Source organism: Anguilla anguilla, chromosome 2 (assembly GCF_013347855.1).
Source record: "Anguilla anguilla isolate fAngAng1 chromosome 2, fAngAng1.pri, whole genome shotgun sequence".
Classification (NCBI taxonomy): domain Eukaryota; kingdom Metazoa; phylum Chordata; class Actinopteri; order Anguilliformes; family Anguillidae; genus Anguilla; species Anguilla anguilla.
Window position 1 is genome coordinate 32,824,102 of NC_049202.1, and position 21,731 is coordinate 32,845,832.

Consider the following 21,731-nt stretch of genomic DNA (forward strand, 5'->3'; position numbering starts at 1 on the left):
AAAACAGTTCGCAACTTTGGCTATCAAGCCATTTGACTAGCTAGCTAACCCCAAGCTGCAAATATTCAATCTGTCAAACGTGTTTGAAGGCTTTTCAGTCGTGTACATTCCGTAAATGTCTACCTGGGCCATGCTTCACGCATGTGACAAAGCTACTATAATCCCGATTTTGGGATAAACACTGCAAGATTTTCAGTTTCACGAAGCAAATTAAGAGTCTTAAGGTTTATTTGCTGAATAGCATACAACACACGATTAAATCACACACACAGAATTTAACGAAATTAACCATCTTTGTAAGACTGGCATTTAGAAAGGAGCATGTTTTTAGCATTTAAGAGACCAACAAGAGCATTTTTTTTTCTCCGTTGGTTTTGATGATTTACAAGAAAAAAATAATAGGCTAATAGTCTAATAATAATTAGAAATTCAATGTACATTATTTTTGTCTTCATGCACCAGGTGGAAAACTTGCTGTACAAAGTGCGTTGTCATATTTACACACCTGCAGATCAGTTATTAAAATACTTGGTAGATTTGTTAATCACCACTGACAGTGTTAAATTTTATTCGGTAGAAAGTGACTTGCGAACGATTGGTCAGCTACGCTAGCTGAACCAGCACCCAGCAAGTGAACACCACAAACGGCGATGGAGTAGCTAGTAGCAGTTACTGGCTCATTAACTGACTATGGCGAAAACCTACAACGATAACTTGCTCGGTTAACAGCAGGTCTACCAGACAGTTAGCCTAGTCAAATCACCAGTAGCCTACACATCTCTGATTGATTGACCATCAGCTAATGCTAATGCGTCAGCTAACCACGGATAGCCTATCTAGCTCACTGGCAAGCTGATATGCTAGCTAAGCATATTCGCTTTGCTGAGAAACATAAATTGAAGATAACTGAACATAATTGTATTATTAATGTCATACATATAACGTGATTACATGACACACTACAGTCACGGATGGAAATTTAAAAAAATAAAATTGATAATATATTTTAAAACATAACGGCAGACAGTCAGCTAGCCTCAAGTTCGTTCTGCAATCGTTCGTTCAGGTTGATGGGCTTTTTTGCACCGGACTGTCAATCACATTGTAAAAATCACAAGACCGCTTAACTCTATGGTTTTGGCTCCAAATCGACAACATGGCCGCGCCCGCCATTGAGCTTCAAAACGTGTTTTAGAGACCCACGGAGAGTCAATGGGTGACATCACAGTAGCTTTGTCCATATTTTTTACAGTCTCTGGTAAAGACGAAGGGGTTGGCAATGAAAGATGTCCACTTCTTGGCCCTTTCCTTTCCTCGTCTTCTGTGCCACCATGCTCTGCAAAGAGTTATGAGCTTTTTCCTCAGGATGTCTCGCAGCTCTGCTAGTGGTTGGCATTCCTCTTCACTGGCCCCCTTGTACTGCTTCTTGAGAGTTCCCAGCTCCTACCGCAATTGTTGTATTTTGGAAGTGCTGCGGTTTTTGTTGTAGGGTTTCTTGTTGTTCCCCGTTCCGACGTGGCCGAATCTCTCAGACGCATAGCTAACAATGATGGTTGTCATTGCCTGCGACCGTCTGTTAGCGTCGCCTTTAGCTGTTGTTTGTAGGATTCTGCTCACCTCTTCTTCGATGCATTAGGGCATAGAAAAATAAAACAACAATGTATTGCATTATGTACAAGAAATTATATTTATATTTATATAAAGTGTATAATAAGTGTAAGTGTTATTACTTATGCAATAATATAAGTGTCTTTATCACTTGTCACATTCACTTTTAATAGCATAATGTTTGCACATCCAGAGCAGCCATTCTCTACAGCAGTGGTTCTCAAACTCGGTCCTGGAGGACCACTCTTCATGCTGGTTTTTGATCCAACCACAATTGTACTGTAATCCCAGAATTGTAACAAGCCGTACATTTTTTCTAAATTAGATGCTTTTCATGTTTAGAGAGATTATTAACCCTCTTAAGCCACATTTGTCAGAAATAGCCATGCATGCCACGAGGAATATGATGTAAGTCCCATGTTCCCATTGTGCTTAATGTGCTATATTGCAATAATAATTACATAAAGAGGTAACAAGGGTTTTAACTGATCAAACTAAAGGATGAGGTGAATCAATACGTTCCTAATTGGTGAAAGTGTGGGTACATGCCACATAAACTAACCATCTAGTAGATAATTAAAAATTCAAAGAATTTTGTATCCTATTTTATGCAATTGTTTGAAACATAGAACAAGCCCAATTTAAATATCTTGTTAAAATTCTGGGATTGCGATTATGTTTGGAAAGAAAACCAGCATCTACAGGGGTTCCCCAGGCCCAAGTTTGGGAAACACTGCTCTGCAGCATGTAGGGTAATTTTGATATACCTACTGATAAACCTGACACCATAATAATACCACATATTATGACTGATTCTGCTACGTACTGATGATGGAAAATGATGATTTACTGCCTTCACCACAAAGGTAAAGTACTCAGTCTCTTTTATTTAATAGATGGCGACCTCCTATTTTAAAAGGCCGGGAAGTCACTGTTTGAAAGCTTTGTAACCGTAAGTAGGTCAGATGCATTAAAACATGTACTAACACCAGAGGTTCAGCAGAGCTGTATGAACGTCCTCATTTTCCCTGTGTATGTGCTCCTGTCTTAATAGGAGCGCTTTCAGGTAAAGAACCCACCTTCTGCTTACCTGCTGAAGCTCAAGAGTTACCTGGACCAAGGAGGGGTCAGCCGCAAGGTGAGTATCCTTAACCACAAGTGGCACGCAAAACAGCAAACATACCAAAAGAGACCTCAGCCTCAATGTTATCTGAACAGAAACTTGTTTAATAGCTGCACGGACTTGAGGAAGTTTTAATCACAGATTATTTGAACTTTAGAAAAAACTGAGTTGAAACAGTTTCACTCCAGATTTATTTTTAAGTGCCTTCTTAGAAATAAAAACATCTTTTAATCCTCCCAGGAAGCAGTGCTTTTAACAGGTTCATTTGATTTAGCTGTCATCTGTTGCCTCTGTTGGCTTTGGACCGTCTCTCACACAAATTCATCTCCTGAGATTTATTTACACCCACTTATAATTGAGTCTGTGCAAGACTGACAAACCATGTCCATGGTGTGTTATTCTCACTATAATCAAGTTTTTTGCAATTTCTAGTTTCTTCTCTAAACTTTTTATCTTTTTATTCCAAGTTCTTTTTAGTTAAAGTCTCAAGAGTGAACCACTTTCAGTTCTTTAGTAATTTTCTGCTATTCGCAGGATTTAATTTTTAAAAAGAACATGAAGAACAGGTAATGAGTTGCACCATATGGAACTGGTGGTGTTCTTGTTTGATGGGGGATGGTTCGATGAAAGGTTATAATAAATAGCTTATGTTTAAAAATATTGTTCTACTGAGGTTCACTAGAAGTAGTCAACACATTTCTTGGTTTTTGCAGTTTTTGAAACATGAAACCGATTGAGTGTGTTTGATAGAGATGCAGTTCTGAATAGCACCAATCACACACTATGCAGGCTACCTAACTACTAAGTAAGTTCTGCTATATTTGGATAATATATAAGCTAGTAAAGCCTGTTTAGGAAGTTCTCCACCTCATGCTTCCCATATCATATTGTTAATCAGGGCATAGAGAAATATCTGGCATTGTGTCAGGGATATGGTTTTTTATCATAATCCTTCAATTGTAAAAAATCTTGATAAAATTGGCTCATAAAATTATTAATTGAACTGGTTTTTATTTGTTGAAGGTGTTTATGCACCTGTGACACAGTGCACTGATGATTCTGATGATTCTTCATCTGAATCTAAAGTGCATTCACTAAAATAAAAATCTTTAAATCTGAGTGGTACACATAGTACACTCTGGGTTAAATAATTTAAAATATCAAAGCTAAAAATGTGTTTCTCGTGTCTATATTTACATGTTCTCCTTTGCTGTCAGTTTAAGAGGCGCGTCCAGGAGTCAACCCAGGTCCTCAGAGAACTTGAGATCTCCCTACGGACCAATCATATCGGGTGACGACCTTATTGCAACTATCCATTCTCCTGTTATCCTCCCGTACTTTATTGTCTCAAATTAACCTCAGTACCCATTACTACGTCTGTTTCTTCGTCTGCTTCTTTCAGCCTTCTCACTGTCCCCCCACTGCATTATATTTCTGAAAAGGAAGGACATTAAAATGCAACTTTAATTGTTGAGGCAGCACATTTCAATTAGAAATATTACCATACACTATGCCATTCTTCAGTTTATTTCCTGGATAAACTAAAATCTCAAAGTGCTGTCCTAAATTTGATTTGATCAAATACCTACGTAACTCATTGTTAATAAAAGAGGAATCTTAAAGTCCATAGACTGTTTCTTAATTAATTAATTGGACGCTAGTTGTTAATGTGTGGTCCTTTCCTGGCTACACAAGTGGTCTGACTGCGGCTCTTGCTCTTCCTCAGCTGGGCACAAGAGTTCCTCAGTGAGGAGAACAAAGGGCTGGATGTGCTGGTGGATTACCTTTCCTTTGCCCAATGTGCCGTCACGTGAGTGCCGAGCTTGATCACACACCCCCAAGTCTAGACGTCTATTTAAAAAGAGCGAAAAGTTATTTTCAGGGTTCTGTGTTCTGACTCCGAACCATTCCCATGTGCCAAAATCAAATTCCCTCAAATCTGGCCCTCATGCCTGTAATGCCACTGGCTTTTTTCCCTACCTGATAGTCAGTTGATTCATAAGTCACTGATTGATGAAAGATCCCACACCTGGTGTCACAGGTCAGAATTAGTCCTTGGTTACACTGTAAAAAAAAAAGTAACTTTTACAGCCCAGTTACTAGTATTTTACCAGATAAATAATTGTAATGATATATTAAGCACACAATAGCAGGCTGTATATCAAAATGTGAAATGTGTTATGGTATTTCACAATTATTTACATTTGAGCTCTCTATAATTTTGTACCATCACTATTTTACAAACTTATACAATAAAATTCACAGGCATTTTTTACAGTGTACCAGCAGTACTACTGACCTCCAAGGCCTGATTTGAGTATCCCTGCTCATGGGATTAAGTCAGCTGGTACTTTACTTCTGTAGTTTTGTACACTTTAATTCTGTGTGTGTGTGTGTGTGTGTGTGTGTGCACGTGCGTCCATGCATGCCTGCGTCTGTGCACGCGTCCATGGGTCCATGCGTGCGTGTGTGTGCGTGTCTGTGCGTGTCTGTGTATGTGTGTGTGTGCGTGTCTGTGTGTGTGTGTGTGTGTGTGTGTGTGTGCGTGTCTGTGTATGTGTGTGTGTGTGCGTGTCTGTGTGTGTGTGTGTGTGTGTGTGTGTGCGTCTGTGTATGTGTGTGTGTGCGTGTCTGTGTATGTGTGTGTGTGTGTGTGTGCGTGTCTGTGTGTGTGTGTGTGTGTGTGTAGGTATGACATGGAGAGTATGGATAATGGGGGTCTGCCAGGAGACAGAGGGAAACCCCTGGATAAATCGGTGGAAGACTTGAGCAAGAGTGCCAGCAACTCACCGACCCATGGAGCCTCGAAGGCTGCTCGTGCACTGACAGTCCGGTGAGTGCAGCAGAGATACTGGTCCCTGCATCAATAAAACCAATTACCCTGCTTTTAAGTACGCTAATCAACTGTCAAAAAATAGTATGCTCAAATAATCAAAAAATCTAAATCTAATGTCTAAAGTTAAAGAAAAAGTGCACTAAAACCCACCCTTTATAGATTACGTTGCAGAATGCTGAACTTTGATTAAGGTTTATCTGCATTTTTGTTTTTAGTTTTTTTTTACTTTTAATTTTTGGTGCTTATGAGTACTGTAGATAAAAAGACAAATCAAATGTTTCGTTTTTTCAAGATGTTGTTCAGGTTAGCTGTGTCTGGAAGCGCTCTTACTTCATCACAAGGAATGTGGGCTTTCTACTTAGTCTTTGTCTCCCGTACGTAAACACACATTTAGAGTCATGCTAAATGCTAAATGCAGTCTGTTCACATGCCTATGTCTGCGTGGCCTCCACACTGCTGCCATGGCAACACACACCGGCACCGTAAGGACTAAATAGTGATTTGGGGCGTGGCAATGCCCCTTGAAATGGCATACCGGATCTTGAGCTCAGTTGTACATCTGATTGACGTCCAACAGCCACTGGATCAATGTAAGAGAGCAGCAGGAATGATTAAAGCAGAAAGATAAGAAGGCTTGTTTGCAGTAGAACTGCAGTCTTGTGTCTAATGAACCACTGATGATTAGCACTGCAAAAATAACTGGGATTACAAGTGCTGGAGTGGTTACTGCCTTAGAAATGGGGAAAGTGATTTTCTGTTTGAGAAATAATTCACCACTCAGAAAGAAGGATCACTGTCAGTTTAGACTGAAAATGCAACCACAAAGCTTATGTAGGCTTTCAAGTTATTTTAATTTTACTCCAACTTTCAAGTGACAAGTGAATAGCTAATAGGCACCTCGTAAGGTGCACAGATTTCAGCGTCCACTGCTTCACAAAAGTCCATGATGTCGATCTGAGCCGATTGTCAAGACGGGGGCCAGTATGCACACATTCCATCAGCACAGTCTTCATCTGAGCATCTGCATAGACTCAGTTTGTTTTATCAAATGCTGCTGATGAGCACTTCTTAAGGCATTCCTAAAATTTGACCAATTAATGATATACTCAGTGGGTCAATGGTAACAGCTCACTTAATTGTTTTCATTTTTTCAGTAGACACTGCCTGTTCCACTCCCCTTTCCCGTCACATCATTTCTTCTGATCTGTACTTCCCCGTCTCAACTATGCATTTGCAGTTTATTAACGTTGTATTTCGTGAACAACATTTATAAAACAATTGTGAAAGCTGTGGCACATTGATAACTATAATTATCTCTCTCTCTCTGTCTCTCTCTCTCGATCTCTCTGTTGCTTTCCTGTCAGGTTTAACTCCCTGCACAGCAGGAAAGCTCTGCGGAACTCTCGCATCGTCAGCCAGAAAGACGACGTGCACGTCTGCATCATGTGCCTCCGTGCCATCATGAATTACCAGGTACAGACTCCACAGCGCCCCCCATGGGCACTGCTGATAACTGCACCCATCCTCTTACTGAGTCACCACAAAAAACAATGTAAGAGAATTTTATGAAAATTGCGTGTTAGCAGTGTGAGTGCGCTAGCTTTTTAAATCCCGCTTTAAAATCACTCTAAGCAATTTGGTGTTAAGTCCTTTGGGATCCTGATTAGATTGAAGACTTAAATGCTGAAATTGAGTCTGTCCTGGCACAACAGACAAGTCTGCTTCCAGAGTATAAGACGCAGGGACAGTGTGTATGTGGACCATGAGCTGGTGTGTGATTGTTCTCACTCCGCTCTTCAGTCCGGATTCAACTTGGTGATGACCCACCCACGGTGTGTCAATGAAATCACACTTAGCCTCAACAACAAGAACCCCAGGTGAGGATACCTTGTCTCCATCTGCTCCAGCTTTTCAGTCTGTCTCAATCAACTACAGAATTTCAGCCTGTCTCAGTGACACTGTTTGCATGCACTCACTATTATAGATAATGGTGCTTATCCGGAACGGTTGATAATATTCCTGTATACATGGTTATCATAGTAACCCAAATAAACTGCAGCTGTGTGTGTGTGTCTTACCTACAGGACCAAGGCACTGGTTCTGGAGCTGTTGGCTGCTGTGTGCTTGGTGAGGGGAGGACATGATATCATCATCTCTGCCTTTGATAACTTTAAAGAGGTGAGGAAGGCTTCAGGTCTGTCCGGACCCAGAGACCATCCATTACACTACCCCCAGTTTCTGACTCCCACTGCTGAGCCACACTGCCTTTCTCCTTTGAGGGTATGATCCGCTAAGGCTTTATCACCCCCTTTCAACTTTCTCACACAAAATTGCTTTACAATCAAACCTGAGGCCTCTAACTCCTACCCATATCTTTTAGAGGCGAGAATGAGGCATGCTGGGAATTAGAGTGTTTAATGTTCTTGCTGTGTGTGGGTCTAGATGGGAGGGATGCTTTTATCTGCAATACACCCCCTCATTCCTCATTCTAAGCAGTTGCCCAGACAGTTGTCTGCATTCAAACACACTTGCTGGACTAGACATCTGACCTGTCCCTGAGACTTCTCTCTTCAAACCACAGGGAAGCAACTGTTCTCAGTCCTGCGTACCACAGACTAACTAGGCATGTTGGTGGAAGCAGGCTATTATTAGAATATGCACAGTAAAAGTAGCCCGCTGGACTAGCGTCTAACCATCTTTGAGGCTAATCTTAGACCTTTTAGCCTTGCATCTGTGCCAGTGACACACTGACACAGAACGTGTTTGCAGTGACCGCTTAAAGTGTGAAATGCAATCTGTTAAACAGTTATCTTGCTTCCATTTGTGCATTTGTTCTTACACATTTGAGCCCAGTGCAAGGCTCTAAGTGAGGTTCAATTACTTCAAGTTAGTGTATTTGTAAACACCTGTAACCTGATAGCCAAAGGTGTGTGCCACCTAACCAATGTACACAATGTTGGCAAATATTTAAGGTTAAGATGAGGTCTTCATTTTTGAATTGCTGGCACTCTATCTACATGAGTGCATTAAAAGATAAGCTATTTATTTTTGTGTTAACGTTGACAAGGCGACAACTTACATCACCACTGCTATGTGCATGCCTAAACGGCACTGATACGCTGTCATGCCAGGCTGCAGAAATGCACCGGAGAACCCGGATGCCCGCACTAAGGAGCTCCTGGCACGAGAGCGCCCGGAGCTCGGAATGCAGGCGATGCCTGGCCGGGTGCCAGCGCTAGGGACGGGCGCATTGCGGGGGCGGCGCGGCGAGAGACGGACCGCCGGGCCTCTGTGGGGGCGGAGGGAGTGGCAGAGTCCCCCGCTCCTGAGGCTGGGCGCCAGCGCAGCTTGTGCCGCTCAGAACGGCAGTGCGTGGGCATCGCCCGGGGGACCAGCGGGCAGGCTAGAATACTGCATTATTCAGAGTGGGTGTGTGGGTGAGAAGAACGCGGCTTTTTAAATGTTAGTTCTTTTTTTTTCATACGCTGCGAAGCTAACTATAAGTAAAAACATGTAGCATGCACATTTGCTTGTTTGAACCCTGCACGACATAATGTGTCATAATATTTGGATGTGTCCTTTAAAAGACAGAAAGGCTGTGCTGTTGACCCAGACTTCTGTAACTGCTTAAAATAAGGATGTCTACTCAGCAAGTATGTCTTAATGATCAGAACAAGTTAAAAGTCTTTCCCTCTTTTTTCTCCTACCTCGACAATATTTCTCAGGCTGCACACAGCGAACCCAGGACTGAGGCAGTAATAAATTTCCCAGTTCCGCATTCATTATGTAGCTTCCTCCATGCAGACCTCCTTCTCCTCCGATAGCTCATCTCCTCCTGCCAATCATCCGTCTCGCGTTCTGCCAATAGCCCGCCCTGTAATGTGATTGTGTGTAGACAGACTAAGACCACTTTATGGTATAACTCTATTGATTAGCCTCCGGTGCCTGGTAAATAGGGAGAAGGGAAAAAAAAAAAAACAGAAAGTGACTATGATAAACCTCCCAGGAGATCTCAGCTTTCAGCTCTGTGTTCTAACAGACCACAGAGCTCAGGTTAGGTTCCCATTAGCCTCTCTGAAACATGGTTGAATAATAGAGGGTTATGTAACAGCCTCTCATTTGAGTAAGAGTCAGTAAATAAGGCTGTAGGATAGTGTGGCAGGGCTCGGTTTGTGGGTGAGGTTCAGGGCAATCGCAGGACCACACCTACAGGTTAAGTAGGCACATCAAGATGGAGTGCATCAATTATTATTCCAGGTATTTAAAGTGTGCTTTCATCCGAGTAGGAGTCTGTGACAGAAGGGATTCACAATCTGTGAGAGGGAGAGAGAGGAATTTACCAGCAAAGAGAAAGCTGAAAAGCAGTTTTTATAATTTTGGTTATTTTTTGTCTTTGTTATTTTAGTTTGTTGTGTTGGTTTACCCCCCGCGACCCTGCTCAGTATAAGCGGGTATAGATAATGGATGGATGGAATGGAAGTTGGTTTATTATTTTTACCCGGATCTCTTGAGGCGAAGCTGTTTTATTTCTTTTTTGTAATGACCATGTCCTCTCTTTCTCTCACTCTGATAAAATAAATCACATCTCCCTGAGCCGCGACACACCAACCACAAAAAGGGTGTGTCGCGGCGCACGACAATTGTTTCATTCAAAATAACCCCAGAAGGGATTTTGTTTGGCTGAAATTAAATGTTATTCAAATTGTAGCCAATCCCTGTTTTGACATCATCCTGATTGTTCAATTCCGATTTGTCCAAGTTATGCCAGGAAAGAGGCCCTATAAAACGTCTAGACAGCCAGAACTCATTTGAACAACAATGTCATTGCATGTATTTCTTTGCCAATATCTTATCTGCAGTGTGGCATAAAGCATTTTAGTTTCACGAATGGGTGTTTTTTGTAATTACAATATAAAGGAGACATGCGCCGCATCTGGATTCCGAATCCCCGGCAGCTCGAATGGTATTCCACAGCTAGCTATGACCTGCTGCCAGTGTACATGTTTTCTGGTGGCTAGGTCACCGGGGAAACCTTGTTTGAACAACAGTAACTTTACATATAATTTTTCGCCTGTGTCCACAAAAAAACTCTTCTGTGCTCTCAGTGCAGAATGTTTTAAGTGCAGCTGTTGTTGAGCTGACTGGGTTGGGAAGCAACACTGCCTCTTTGTGGGCATGTCTGTAATAACAGGCTGGTAACGGGTATGAAGACCGTCTTTCTGTACCTTTCTCTTCAGGTGTGTGGGGAGAAAAACCGCTTTGAGAAACTGATGGAGTATTTCAGCAATGAAGACAGCAATATTGACTTCATGGTGAGCTTAATTGAATAGTTCAGAATGTAAAATTAATACAGAATTCTGTACATAAAAAGTTTTGACAGCATAGCCTACACAGTATAATTAGTTGGGAGGGATGTTAAAGCTGTGTAGCTACGTATGGATCCTGAAATGATCACCATGTGCAACTGTGACTGCTGGATTAATATTGTTCCATGGTAATGGAATGGTTAGTATTGTTACTGTTTTGGTTATATTCATGGGGTGTAATACGGCAACCATCAACTGCATGGCAGATGACATCACAGTACTCCCTTCTGCTCATCCCCATACAGGTGGCATGCATGCAGTTCATCAACATCGTGGTCCACTCTGTGGAGAACATGAACTTCCGGGTACACCTGCAGTATGAGTTTACCCACCATGGACTGGACGAGTACCTAGAGGTAAGGCTACTTGAGATTGCGTTGACAACAGAAAATCAAATGAAATTTAACCTCTGACCCCAGCAACAAACTTAACCATTGATCTAAAACCACCAGCGGTAGGATAAGGTTATATTTTAACATGAAAAGTATGACCTTTCACCCCTGGTTTCCACCTGGTGCGGATCCATGACGTCGCGTCTGTGACGTGGTTTTGTTCCGTCCTCCGCATGGCTTCATACCCCACTGGGAGCGTTTCAGAAGCAGAGTGTTTTGTCTGCCTGATTTTGTTGACTTCCTGATTTGGTCATTTTTCCTTGATTTTTGTGCTTTTTGTGAGGGAGGTTTGGTGGGACGCATGCGCAGGTGGTGCTTCGTTTAGTAGGACGCATGCACAGGTGGTACGGCACAACATTTTTAAGCACAGCTTTATCGCCTAACGTTACTTTAGCTAACCATAACATGTTCGCATTTCGCCTACTTTAGCTAACCTAGTTAGCGTGTACGGATGCTATCCTGCACGCATGAGTAGGAGCTAAGGACACACAGCTACAACCACCGATACAGGTGTATGTACACATGGAGGACAACAAATAACGTTACAGAGGTGAGGAAGTGCCACAGCTAGCTATATAGTACGGAGGGCAGAACGGAGCTGTAGAATGTCGCCAGCAGAGTATACGCGTGAGCTTGACAACAGATTTCTCATAGAAAATGTAGTTTGTAGCCTTTTTTTAGTTCATTACAGTGGTGGTACAAGTGGCAAGAAGTAAGTGGTACTGTGCTGTTAGCCTTTATTGATCGCCATACAAGGCTAATGTAAAGTAGCTAGCACAATCTGACAGCACTAACCCATAAAAATGTACTGTGAATGGTACTTGCTCAATCGAACAGTAAATGTGAAAAACATTCGATTACAGTCAACAGCACCAAAATTTTCTGTCACACCCTCAATAAACGGCAAAACTCCCAGTAGAAGATTGAATTAAATCTTTTAACGTTATATATTTTCTGAAATGTTATCGATTCCGCTTGGCCACAGTGAGTGAAACTAGGCGATCTGAGTGTATAGTTTCTATGTAAATTAAATCAAAAGGATTCAGCCTTGTTGTTTGCTGCCTAAACTTCACAGCACAGTCATTGCCGTTAACAATTGCCATATATGAGCACGTAAAATCAATAAAAAAATATAGTTCGCCAAGTTTCGCCGTGGGCGGTTTCGTGCTTTTTGTCTGTTTTAATTGTGTTTATTGTTGTTATTTCCTACTTTGTTGTGCTGTAGCCTACAGACAAAGTTAATAAAGTTAAGTTATGAACGACATGTATTAATATCACATACAGTGCATGTTGGCCGGAGGAGAACACTTGCATTTCTTCGGCTTGGGCCACACCGCTTACCTCACCTGTGCGTGACGGCCGCGGAACCTCTTGCTTTTCATTTCGGCGCCCATGTTAACAGGGCTGTGTCCCAAATGACTGACTTGTTCACTCATTCACTATTCCCTATATAGTGGAAAATATGTAGCACACTACATATTTGCTTTGGGACACTGTTGTCATCACTCTGTGCCGCTACTATCTTTTGAATATCTGTCGCACAATAACGGAAATTGTCAATATGACTATCAGCAGCTCTTTTCATAGTCTATTTTTGCTGAGAACCGTGTGTATATAATGTGCTACAATTTTGTTTCTCAGATGGGACACACTACAAAATGGCTGATGCCAAAAGTAGTGCACTATATAGGGAATAGGGAGTGATTTGGGACGCAGCCCAGGTTAGAGCAGCCACACAGCCTGCGTGAGACGCACGTCTGAGGTAGTGTTGTGTCGTTTGCGAACGATTCGTTCAAAAGAACGAATCTTTTGGGTGAATGAAATGTACTGAATCACTTCGTGAAACGAAGCCTATATCTACTTAGCCAACGTATATCAGCACCTTCTCTTTCAAGCAGCCGTTAGAACAAGTCACGGTAAAGAAATCAGCACCTAGGGCTAAAACAAATTTAGTAACATAAAATGGTCATATCAAACACATTCTTTCAAAATAAATTGTTTAGAATAATCAAAACGAAAACAAAATTTTATTAAAAATAGGGAAAGAAAGTGCTTGGCTCTTTGGCTATGAAATATATAGCCTACTTTTTAAACTGGAAAACTACATTCAATTAAAGTAAAATAATGTGCTAATGTATGATTGCTGTTGTCATTTTCAGTAGGCTACTAACCGTCAGATGTTTTATGTACGATTTTTCGGTACACTGGGTCAAACCCCCCCCGTCCGTCCGTCCGTCCGTCTGTCTGTCCGTCGTCCACATGCAAGTCCCACCCCCCCACTCCCCCCCCCCCCCCCGCTCGACAAGTGCTGCACCTGCCCCCTAATCCCCCGGCGCCCCCGCAATGCCAATATTAAAATTCAGCTAGGTTTAGGTCAAAGTGGTCTCACAACATGCTTTTTATCCTGGCTAGCTAGCTAGCTAACTACTGAATTATATTCAAAACAGCGGTTACTATAAACGCAATCGTTAACAAAGATACAGAAGAAAATGTGTCCCGTAGCCATGAGTTAAATATGGAACGCCTATTCTACTGTCCAAATAAGGGACGATTCAGTATTTTGCGGGATGGTTGGCAGCCCTAAATGAAGCCCATAACTAGAACCGTGATTCAACGTCGCCATCAATTGTGAAATTGGACATTGAAAAGGGAATGGGAACGTAACAACAATTAAAAATCAAAAGAATAATGTTGCTGTTTTACCTGCTTTAGATTGCTGGACTTTGTAGTGCATTGATTTTAGAACTGTTAAAAGGCCGATGTGTCCCTTTACTGAGAATTAGTAGTGGCTCACAGAAAGGCAGAGACACACTGTATGTGTCACTGCTCACAGCATTATGTTTCTCTATGTGTGACAGAGACTGAAGTTTACAGAGAGCGATAAGCTGCTGGTGCAGATCCAGGCCTACCTGGACAATGTGTTTGACGTTGGGGCGTTGCTGGAGGATGCTGAGACAAAGAACGCCCTCCTAGAGCATATGGAGGAGCTGCAGGAGCATAATGCGCAGGTATGAACGTTATTATTGTTGCTAATTAACAATCAACACTAATCATATGCACACACTGTTTTCATTGAACGCATATTTACTGCCAATAAAAAGTGCTGACTGTTGATTGGTTGTAACAGTAACTTGTTTGTCTACATGCTTCCAGCTAAGCAGCAGGCTGCAGGAAAGTGAGAGCCAGGCTGAGGAGAAGAGAGCAGAGCTGGAGAAGCAACTCATTCAGTCCACCAAAGAGGTAGAAGTGCTGAAGGTACGGTATATGACCCCAGCAGGAGGGAACACAGTCACACAGTAGAGTAGGGGGGAACACAGTCACACAGTAGAGTAGGAGGGAACACAGTCACACAGTAGAGTAGGAGGGGACACAGTCACACAGTAGACTAGGAGAGAACACAGTCACACAGTAGAGTAGGAGAGAACACAGTCACACAGCAGAGTAGGAGGGAACACAGTCACACAGCAGAGTAGGAGGGAACGCAGTCACACAGTAGAGTAGGAGAGAATGCAGTCGCACAGTAGAGTAGGGGGGAACACAGTCACACAGTAGAGTAGGAGGGAACACAGTCACACAGTAGACTAGGAGAGAACACAGTCACACAGTAGAGTAGGAGAGAACACAGTCACACAGCAGAGTAGGAGGGAACACAGTCACACAGCAGAGTAGGAGGGAACACAGTCACACAGTAGAGCAGGAGAGAACACAGCCACACAGTAGAGTAGGAGGGAACACAGCTGCACAGTAAGTGTGGAAATAACGTATCCATCCAGACTGTGGTTTGATAATCGATTAACTTCTTAGTTATAAAATAAGAGCCTATTAAAAATAAGGCCATAGCAGGCATGGTGGACATTTTCAAGTACATTTTGAATATTATTAAAAGCAAGTGGCACATTCTTTATAGCCTGATGCACTGAAGTGGTGCATGCTTAAATAATTGTGTCATCAGCATGCAGATGTAGCTTACAGTTGTTTACAGAAAAGGTAATATTTTTCATATGAATTGTTAAAAGGTCAGGGCCTAAAGTAGAGCCCTGGGAAATGCCTTTAGAGACATGGATTTTTCAATTGCATAGAATTAACCACTATACATTGTGTTCTGCCACCTTCACAATAAGAGCAAATGTGTGTGATGGTTTCAAACACTTTTGATGGATCAATAAAGAGGGCAGCACAAAATGTCATTAATCACCAAAGAAGCAGCAGAGATAGTACTATGGCCAGCTGTAAATCCAGATTTATGTGCAGGCAATATACTCACCTAAGAATGCAAGGAGTTGGATGTTTAAGACCTTCAAGAGTTTTAGCTAAACAAGAGAGTTTTGATATTAGACAACAATTATTTAGGTCACCAGGATCGCCTCCCATATGGAGTTGGAGAACATGGGCTGTCTTCCAAATTATTGGGATAATTTCCAGAGGGTAATGTTAGGTTAAAAATGTAGGTCAGTGGGACAACAATATGGGGAGCTGCAAGTTTTAAAACACTTAAGTCGAGCAGGTCTATCCCTGTTGGTTTTTTTGTCTCTAAGTTTTGTAGAGCTTCAAGCACATCATTAGTGGCAATCTAGGCACATATGGACCAATGGTATACAAGTCAGCATTCTAAATTAGTTCTTAAAAATGGATACATTTTGCCTTTACTTTAAAGTCACAAACATTTCAGGGCTCTGATTCCAGAATAGTTTGTATCTCTGAGGTTCTACTGTGCCTTGTTTCCATTCACCAGCAGTCATACCACCCTGTACTCTTCTCATGGTAACTGGCTGGAGCTAAGCAAGAGTGATCTTTGTTAGTACTTAGATGAGACCTCCTGGAAAAACTAAGCTGCTGCTGGAAGCAGTTTAAGTTAGCCAGCAGGGGGCACTCTTCCCTTTGAAACTAATGTAATCCCAATGCCTGAGCACATTGATGGGGTCAACTGTTCTGTAGAAGGTTCCCTCTTAAAGATGATATGTTAACCAAAAGTCCTGATTCAGTGTGTTAATTAAATACCCCATGGCACCTTTCAAAACAGTGGGGCTTAATTTCCAAAAAATGCCTAATTGTTTCGCTAATTGTTCGTAAATTTGATTGGCTGCACAATCCCTCCCATTCCTACCCACTTTAATTCCCCAGGGCATTACTACAAAAGAGAATTGAGTTCTCAGTAGGCCTATCTAGTTAAATAATTAAATACAAAACAGATTATTTTTTATATTTATTCAGTGTGAATATACGTATTTAATAAGGGCTGTTAAGTGTGATGTGTTTTCTCATAAATGTGAGCTGTTAAACATTTTGCCATAAACGTGTGTGTGTGTGTGTGTGTGTTTTGGACAGGAGGGCCTGAGGGAAACATGCAGTCAGGTGACTGTGCTGCAGCAGAGAGAGCGGGAGAGGGAACTGGACAGGGAGAGGGAGAGAGAGCGAGAGAAGAGCCAGGAAAAGGCCTCCACTGAGCTGGAGCTCAAAGTGCAGGAGCTGCAGTCCCGAGGGCTGATCCGCCTAGAGCGATCGGCCTCTGGAGCCCTGGACATCCAGGTGGTGCCTGTCACTCTTACAGAGCCTACCCCAGGATTGACCAATCACACAGGTCAGACACTACCCTAACCCACCCAGGTTCTATCACATCTTCCAGTTACACAAGCCAGTGTCTCCCCCTAACATCTGCCATCACACAGGTCAGCCCACCCCCATGCTTGCCACTCAAATAGGACAGCCCACCAAAGCAGTTATGCCTGTACATCGGCTATATTATATATATGTAGTTTAATTCATGTAGGAACATTGCTGCGATTGCCTCAGTTGACCACCCCATCATGTAAAGACATGTTTATTGAGTTCATTTTCAGATTCTTGATGTACACACTTGAAGCCAGCATTACCACAGTACACAGCATTCATACATGTTGAATGTACATGTATTGTGGGCTGCAGGCTCTGCCAAATTAAGGAAGTGAAGATAAAGGTTCCCTGTTTTGGGTTTCTGTGCAGGTCCAGTTCAAATGGCAACCGTTGATGGCCCTGCAGCCCCTCCTCCTCCTGCCCCTCTGCTTCCCACAGCAGCTCCACCTATTCCTCCACCTCCTCCTCTGGCTTCTTCCTGTGCCCCTCCTCCTCCTCCTCCTCCTCCACCCCCACCCCCACCTGGAAGTGGCCCTCCCCCACCCCCTCCACCACCTGGAAGTGGCCCTCCCCCACCCCCTCCACCACCTGGAAGTGGCCCTCCCCCACCCCCTCCACCACCAGGAAGTGGCCCTCCCCCGCCCCCTCCACCACCAGGAAGTGGCCCTCCCCCGCCCCCTCCACCACCTGGAGGTGGCCCTCCCCCACCCCCACCTGGGAGTGGTCCTCCACCTCCTCCAGGAGGATTACCTGGTGGATCTCCAGGTAAGGTGACCTAATTGTGGCCAACAGAATAGCCAGAGATAATTTCACATAATAATTTAGCTTAAGTGTGTGTATGGAATCCATTTTAAGACATTCACATTGACATAGTGTCAGGCTGCAGAAGTCACTGATCTGACTTTATGTGCAATGCAACTTTGGAGCAGCCAAAAAACAAACAAACAAACAAATATAGTTGTCTGGGGACTTACAACTGTCAACTTTTCATCTGACTCTGAGGCATGAGATGATTCCCTAAAATGTACAGAGAAGAAATCTCAGTTGTGGAATGTCAAATTCTTGGATGCAGTTGAACTGGATGATGACACGATTAATGGCATGAATGCCAATGAAGTTTGGCAAAGAAAAACTGAGAGTTGACAGCGTCCTGAAACGTTTGTTTTACTCTCCTTTCAGACAATAAAGGCAAAAAACCCATCAAGACAAAGTACCACATGCCTCTCTTCAACTGGCAGGCCCTGAAGCCCAACCAGGTCACTGGAACCGTCTTCAATGAGCTGGATGACGAGCAGGTTTTGGGGGTAAGATCTCTAAATCATTACGCTACCCTTTCTATATGTCTGTGCGGGTGCCTCCATTCTGGTTTTTCTTTTTCTGCTGGTCTGTCTCTTTTTTCCTTTAAGGCTAATTGGATTTCTGTCTCGGTGTGTCTCTCATTCCTTTTTTCCCCACCACCTCATTTGTCTCCTTCTCTCTCTCTCTCTCACTCTGTTTCTTGCTCTCTTGACCCTTCTTTGCTTTTCTTGTGCAGCCTTGCGTTCTCTCTGTGCCTCTCTCTTTAATGCACAGCAGAAAAGCCCCGCACAGCTAGAACTTTCTCTTTCTCTCTCCTAGTCCTTGTCAGAGGCTGTCTTGTTTTAACTTTTCACTGTTGTCGACAGGAGCTCAACATGGACACGTTTGAGGAGATTTTTAAGACCAAGGCGCAGGGCACTCCAGCTGACCTGGGCACGCTGAAGGTGAAGCTGGCCCAGAAGACCTCCAACAGAGTTTCCCTCATTGAGGCCAACAGAGCCAAGAACCTGGCCATAACACTGCGCAAGGGCGGCTTGTGCGCCTCCGACATCTGCACAGCCATAGAGACGTACGCATCTCCACAATTCCCCCTTAAGTCTGAAATAGTCCTTGGGTGTTCTGCAAGAAGCTCATCTCCACCTCGTCCACCTCGCTCTGCCCATCAAGCATTTGTCAGAACGAAATGCAAATAACCGATTCTTCTTAACTTTTGCCTAAATAATCCAGCAAAAGAATCAAGTCATAACTATTACAAGAGTAACAAGGAAACAACCAGCTCAACAGGGCATTATTTGCAATCAACACATTTCTGAATTCTCACACTTTCATTCACATAATTGCCCATGCAAACCTGTAAACATTTTCAAATTTTTACTGTAAAACGAAAAGGGCTACCTGTCATTATCATTAAGCCGCCCCCCCCCCCCCACCTTCTGTCTCTTTATAACCCTCTTTCTCTCTTCCTGTTCTCACAGCTATAACCAGCAGGCCCTGAGCCTGGACTTCCTGGAGCTGCTGGAGCGCTTCATCCCGTCGGAGTACGAGCTAAAGCTGATCCAGAACTACGAGCGGGACGGCCGGCCGCTGGACGAGCTGTCGGAGGAGGACCGCTTCATGATGCGCTTCGGGAAGATCCCGCGCCTGCCCCAGCGGATCAGCACCCTCACCTTCATGGGCAACTTCCCCGACAGCGTGCAGCTACTGCAACCGGTCTGGCTCCTGACTGCTCGCCCGCCACTACTGCTCTTATTAGGGGTTACACCAAGGGTCCTCAATCTTGTACAAAAAGGGCCGGTGTGGGTGCAGGCTTTTGTTTCAACCAAGTAGGAACACACCTGACTCTACTTATCAAGGTCCATAGCAAAGACTCTAGGGGTTGATTAGTAGAATTAGGTTTGTAACTGCTTGGTTGGATTGAAAGCCTGCACCCACACCGGCCCTTTCTGGATAAGATTGTGTCGGGTCACACCATCTCTGTCGATAGCTGCACATTGTATTTTGAGAGTCTTAATGGCTGGAAGTTACTTCGCTTCCTGTGAATGTCAATAGCTGGGCATCACCTTATGAGAATTTCAAAAAGCATTACATCATGTTATGGGAACTCTTATGTGTCACTTGGGAAAGTCAATGTTCATGTGATGTCTTCCAGCAACTGAACAGCATCATTGCAGCGTCGATGTCCATTAAGTCCTCCAGCAAACTGAAAAAGATCTTGGAGGTAAGAGGTGATTTTGTGCTTTGTGGGTGGCGTCGTGCTTCAGGAGGCCAGAGCCTGAGAGCTGTGTCTCTCCTCTCTAACCAGATCGTCCTGGCGTTTGGGAACTACATGAACAGCAGTAAAAGAGGGGCTGCGTATGGGTTCCGCCTCCAGAGTCTGGACCTGGTGAGTAGGCCGCACAACCAAACGCAACATTGAAACAATTTCTAATAGATTCTGCCCTACCTGCTATCAGCAAGTCCCACACTACAACATGGTGAATGTGACTGCAGCCTCATGTGAAGTCAAGTAATGCCAGACATGGCATTGTTACTCGGCATTTCATTCAACCAATTAAAGCAGTTAATCGTATAATTAAAGCAGTTGATTACATGGTTAACTCACCTCACCTGGTTCCTTGGATCCATTGGTTGCTGATATTAAGGTGAAAATAAAAAAACAAAAAAGACCTTGCGGCCCACCAGGACCAGGAATGAAGATTACTGACCTAAAGCATTTATTATCCTGATTACACCTGTTATTGCAATACATCTATGGGACATAGTGTCTGTAGTTTCATAGAGCCCTAATGTTTTAAGTTGCAGTCCAAGCACTGTCCTCTCCCCCTCTCCTAGCTCCTGGAAACGAAGTCCACGGACCGCAGCCAAACCCTGCTGCACTTCATCGTCAGCATAATCCAGCAGAAGTACCCTGAGCTGCAGTGCTTCCACACCGAGCTGCACTTTGTGGAAAAAGCTGCCCTGGGTAAACCCCAACCCGCATACACAGACACACATCTTAGCTCCACTACATTTGTCTAGTATAGATTTTTCTTAGTGTTTATCTCCATGAAGCCCTGGTTCTTACCAGTGTAGATCTATTTGAAAAACCCCCGCAGTAACAGAAAGACATTATACAATATAGCTACTTTAACTTTTAGGCATTTGTGGGTTTTTAATGAATCGATTAGTTTCTAACTTTGTGCCCTTCAACATAATAAGATGCCTTTCACGCTTTCTCTACCTCTGCTATGACTTCATGTGTGTGTGTGTGTGTGTGTTGTGTGTGTGTGTGTGTGTCTCAGTCTCTTTGGACAGCATCCTGCAGGACCTCCGGTCGCTGGAGAAGGGCATGGAAGGGACCCGGAAGGAGTTCCTGGTGCAGGATGACAACCCTGTGCTAAAGGAGTTCCTGAAGAGCAACAACGAGCTGCTGAAGACACTGGTGAATGATGGGAAGACTGCCCAGGTCAGCCTGCACTCTAACTTACTATCCCACATTGGGCATTAGCAAAAACAAATAAATATAGTGGAATGTGAAGGCTAAAAGTCCTTAGTTTTTCAAGGATGTTCTCTGTAATTTAAGTATGTGGCATTCTGATTAATCATACAGTAATTATGAGGGAGGCAGTATGGTCCAAATTATGTAGACAGTACGATCTGAATAGTGTAGATAATCCACTCTGACTGGGGTACTTAATTTGGCCTGACTAGTGTAGACTGGAGTGGTCCGACTACCATAGCTAGGTAATCCTCTGAGTGGTGTAGTATGGTGTTTCTGCTGAAAATAAAGCATTGAGTGTTGTAGATAGAATGGATTGACTAAGGTAGACTGGAACTGTCTGACCGTCCTGTCTTTCCTCTGCAGGAGGCATATAATTCAGTGGTGGAGTATTTTGGGGAGAACCCAAAGACCACACCACCCTCCATGTTTTTCCCCATATTTGTGAGATTCGTCAAGGCCTACAAGGTGAGGAGCACTGCCTGAACTGGACTGTGTTCTTGGCTATGAATAACTGTAC

The 21,731-nt window shown here is 43.3% G+C and overlaps 1 protein-coding gene across 2 annotated transcripts in view; it reads left to right on the top strand.

The window, feature by feature from the left end:
- Positions 1–21,731, top strand: part of fmnl1a (formin-like 1a) — a 45,760-nt gene that overhangs the window by 20,449 nt on the left and 3,580 nt on the right. For both annotated transcript variants that reach the window (XM_035406258.1, XM_035406257.1), the window contains exons 3-23: positions 2,663–2,746; positions 3,949–4,022; positions 4,458–4,541; positions 5,421–5,564; positions 6,932–7,040; positions 7,368–7,444; positions 7,652–7,745; positions 10,805–10,879; positions 11,179–11,289; positions 14,184–14,333; positions 14,479–14,580; positions 16,651–16,903; positions 17,305–17,700; positions 18,115–18,239; positions 18,600–18,802; positions 19,209–19,443; positions 19,883–19,951; positions 20,036–20,116; positions 20,566–20,695; positions 21,015–21,178; positions 21,578–21,679. In XM_035406258.1, coding sequence (XP_035262149.1) covers positions 2,663–2,746; positions 3,949–4,022; positions 4,458–4,541; positions 5,421–5,564; positions 6,932–7,040; positions 7,368–7,444; positions 7,652–7,745; positions 10,805–10,879; positions 11,179–11,289; positions 14,184–14,333; positions 14,479–14,580; positions 16,651–16,903; positions 17,305–17,700; positions 18,115–18,239; positions 18,600–18,802; positions 19,209–19,443; positions 19,883–19,951; positions 20,036–20,116; positions 20,566–20,695; positions 21,015–21,178; positions 21,578–21,679 — 2,862 coding nt within the window. The remainder of the gene's footprint in view (positions 1–2,662; positions 2,747–3,948; positions 4,023–4,457; positions 4,542–5,420; positions 5,565–6,931; positions 7,041–7,367; positions 7,445–7,651; positions 7,746–10,804; positions 10,880–11,178; positions 11,290–14,183; positions 14,334–14,478; positions 14,581–16,650; positions 16,904–17,304; positions 17,701–18,114; positions 18,240–18,599; positions 18,803–19,208; positions 19,444–19,882; positions 19,952–20,035; positions 20,117–20,565; positions 20,696–21,014; positions 21,179–21,577; positions 21,680–21,731) is intronic.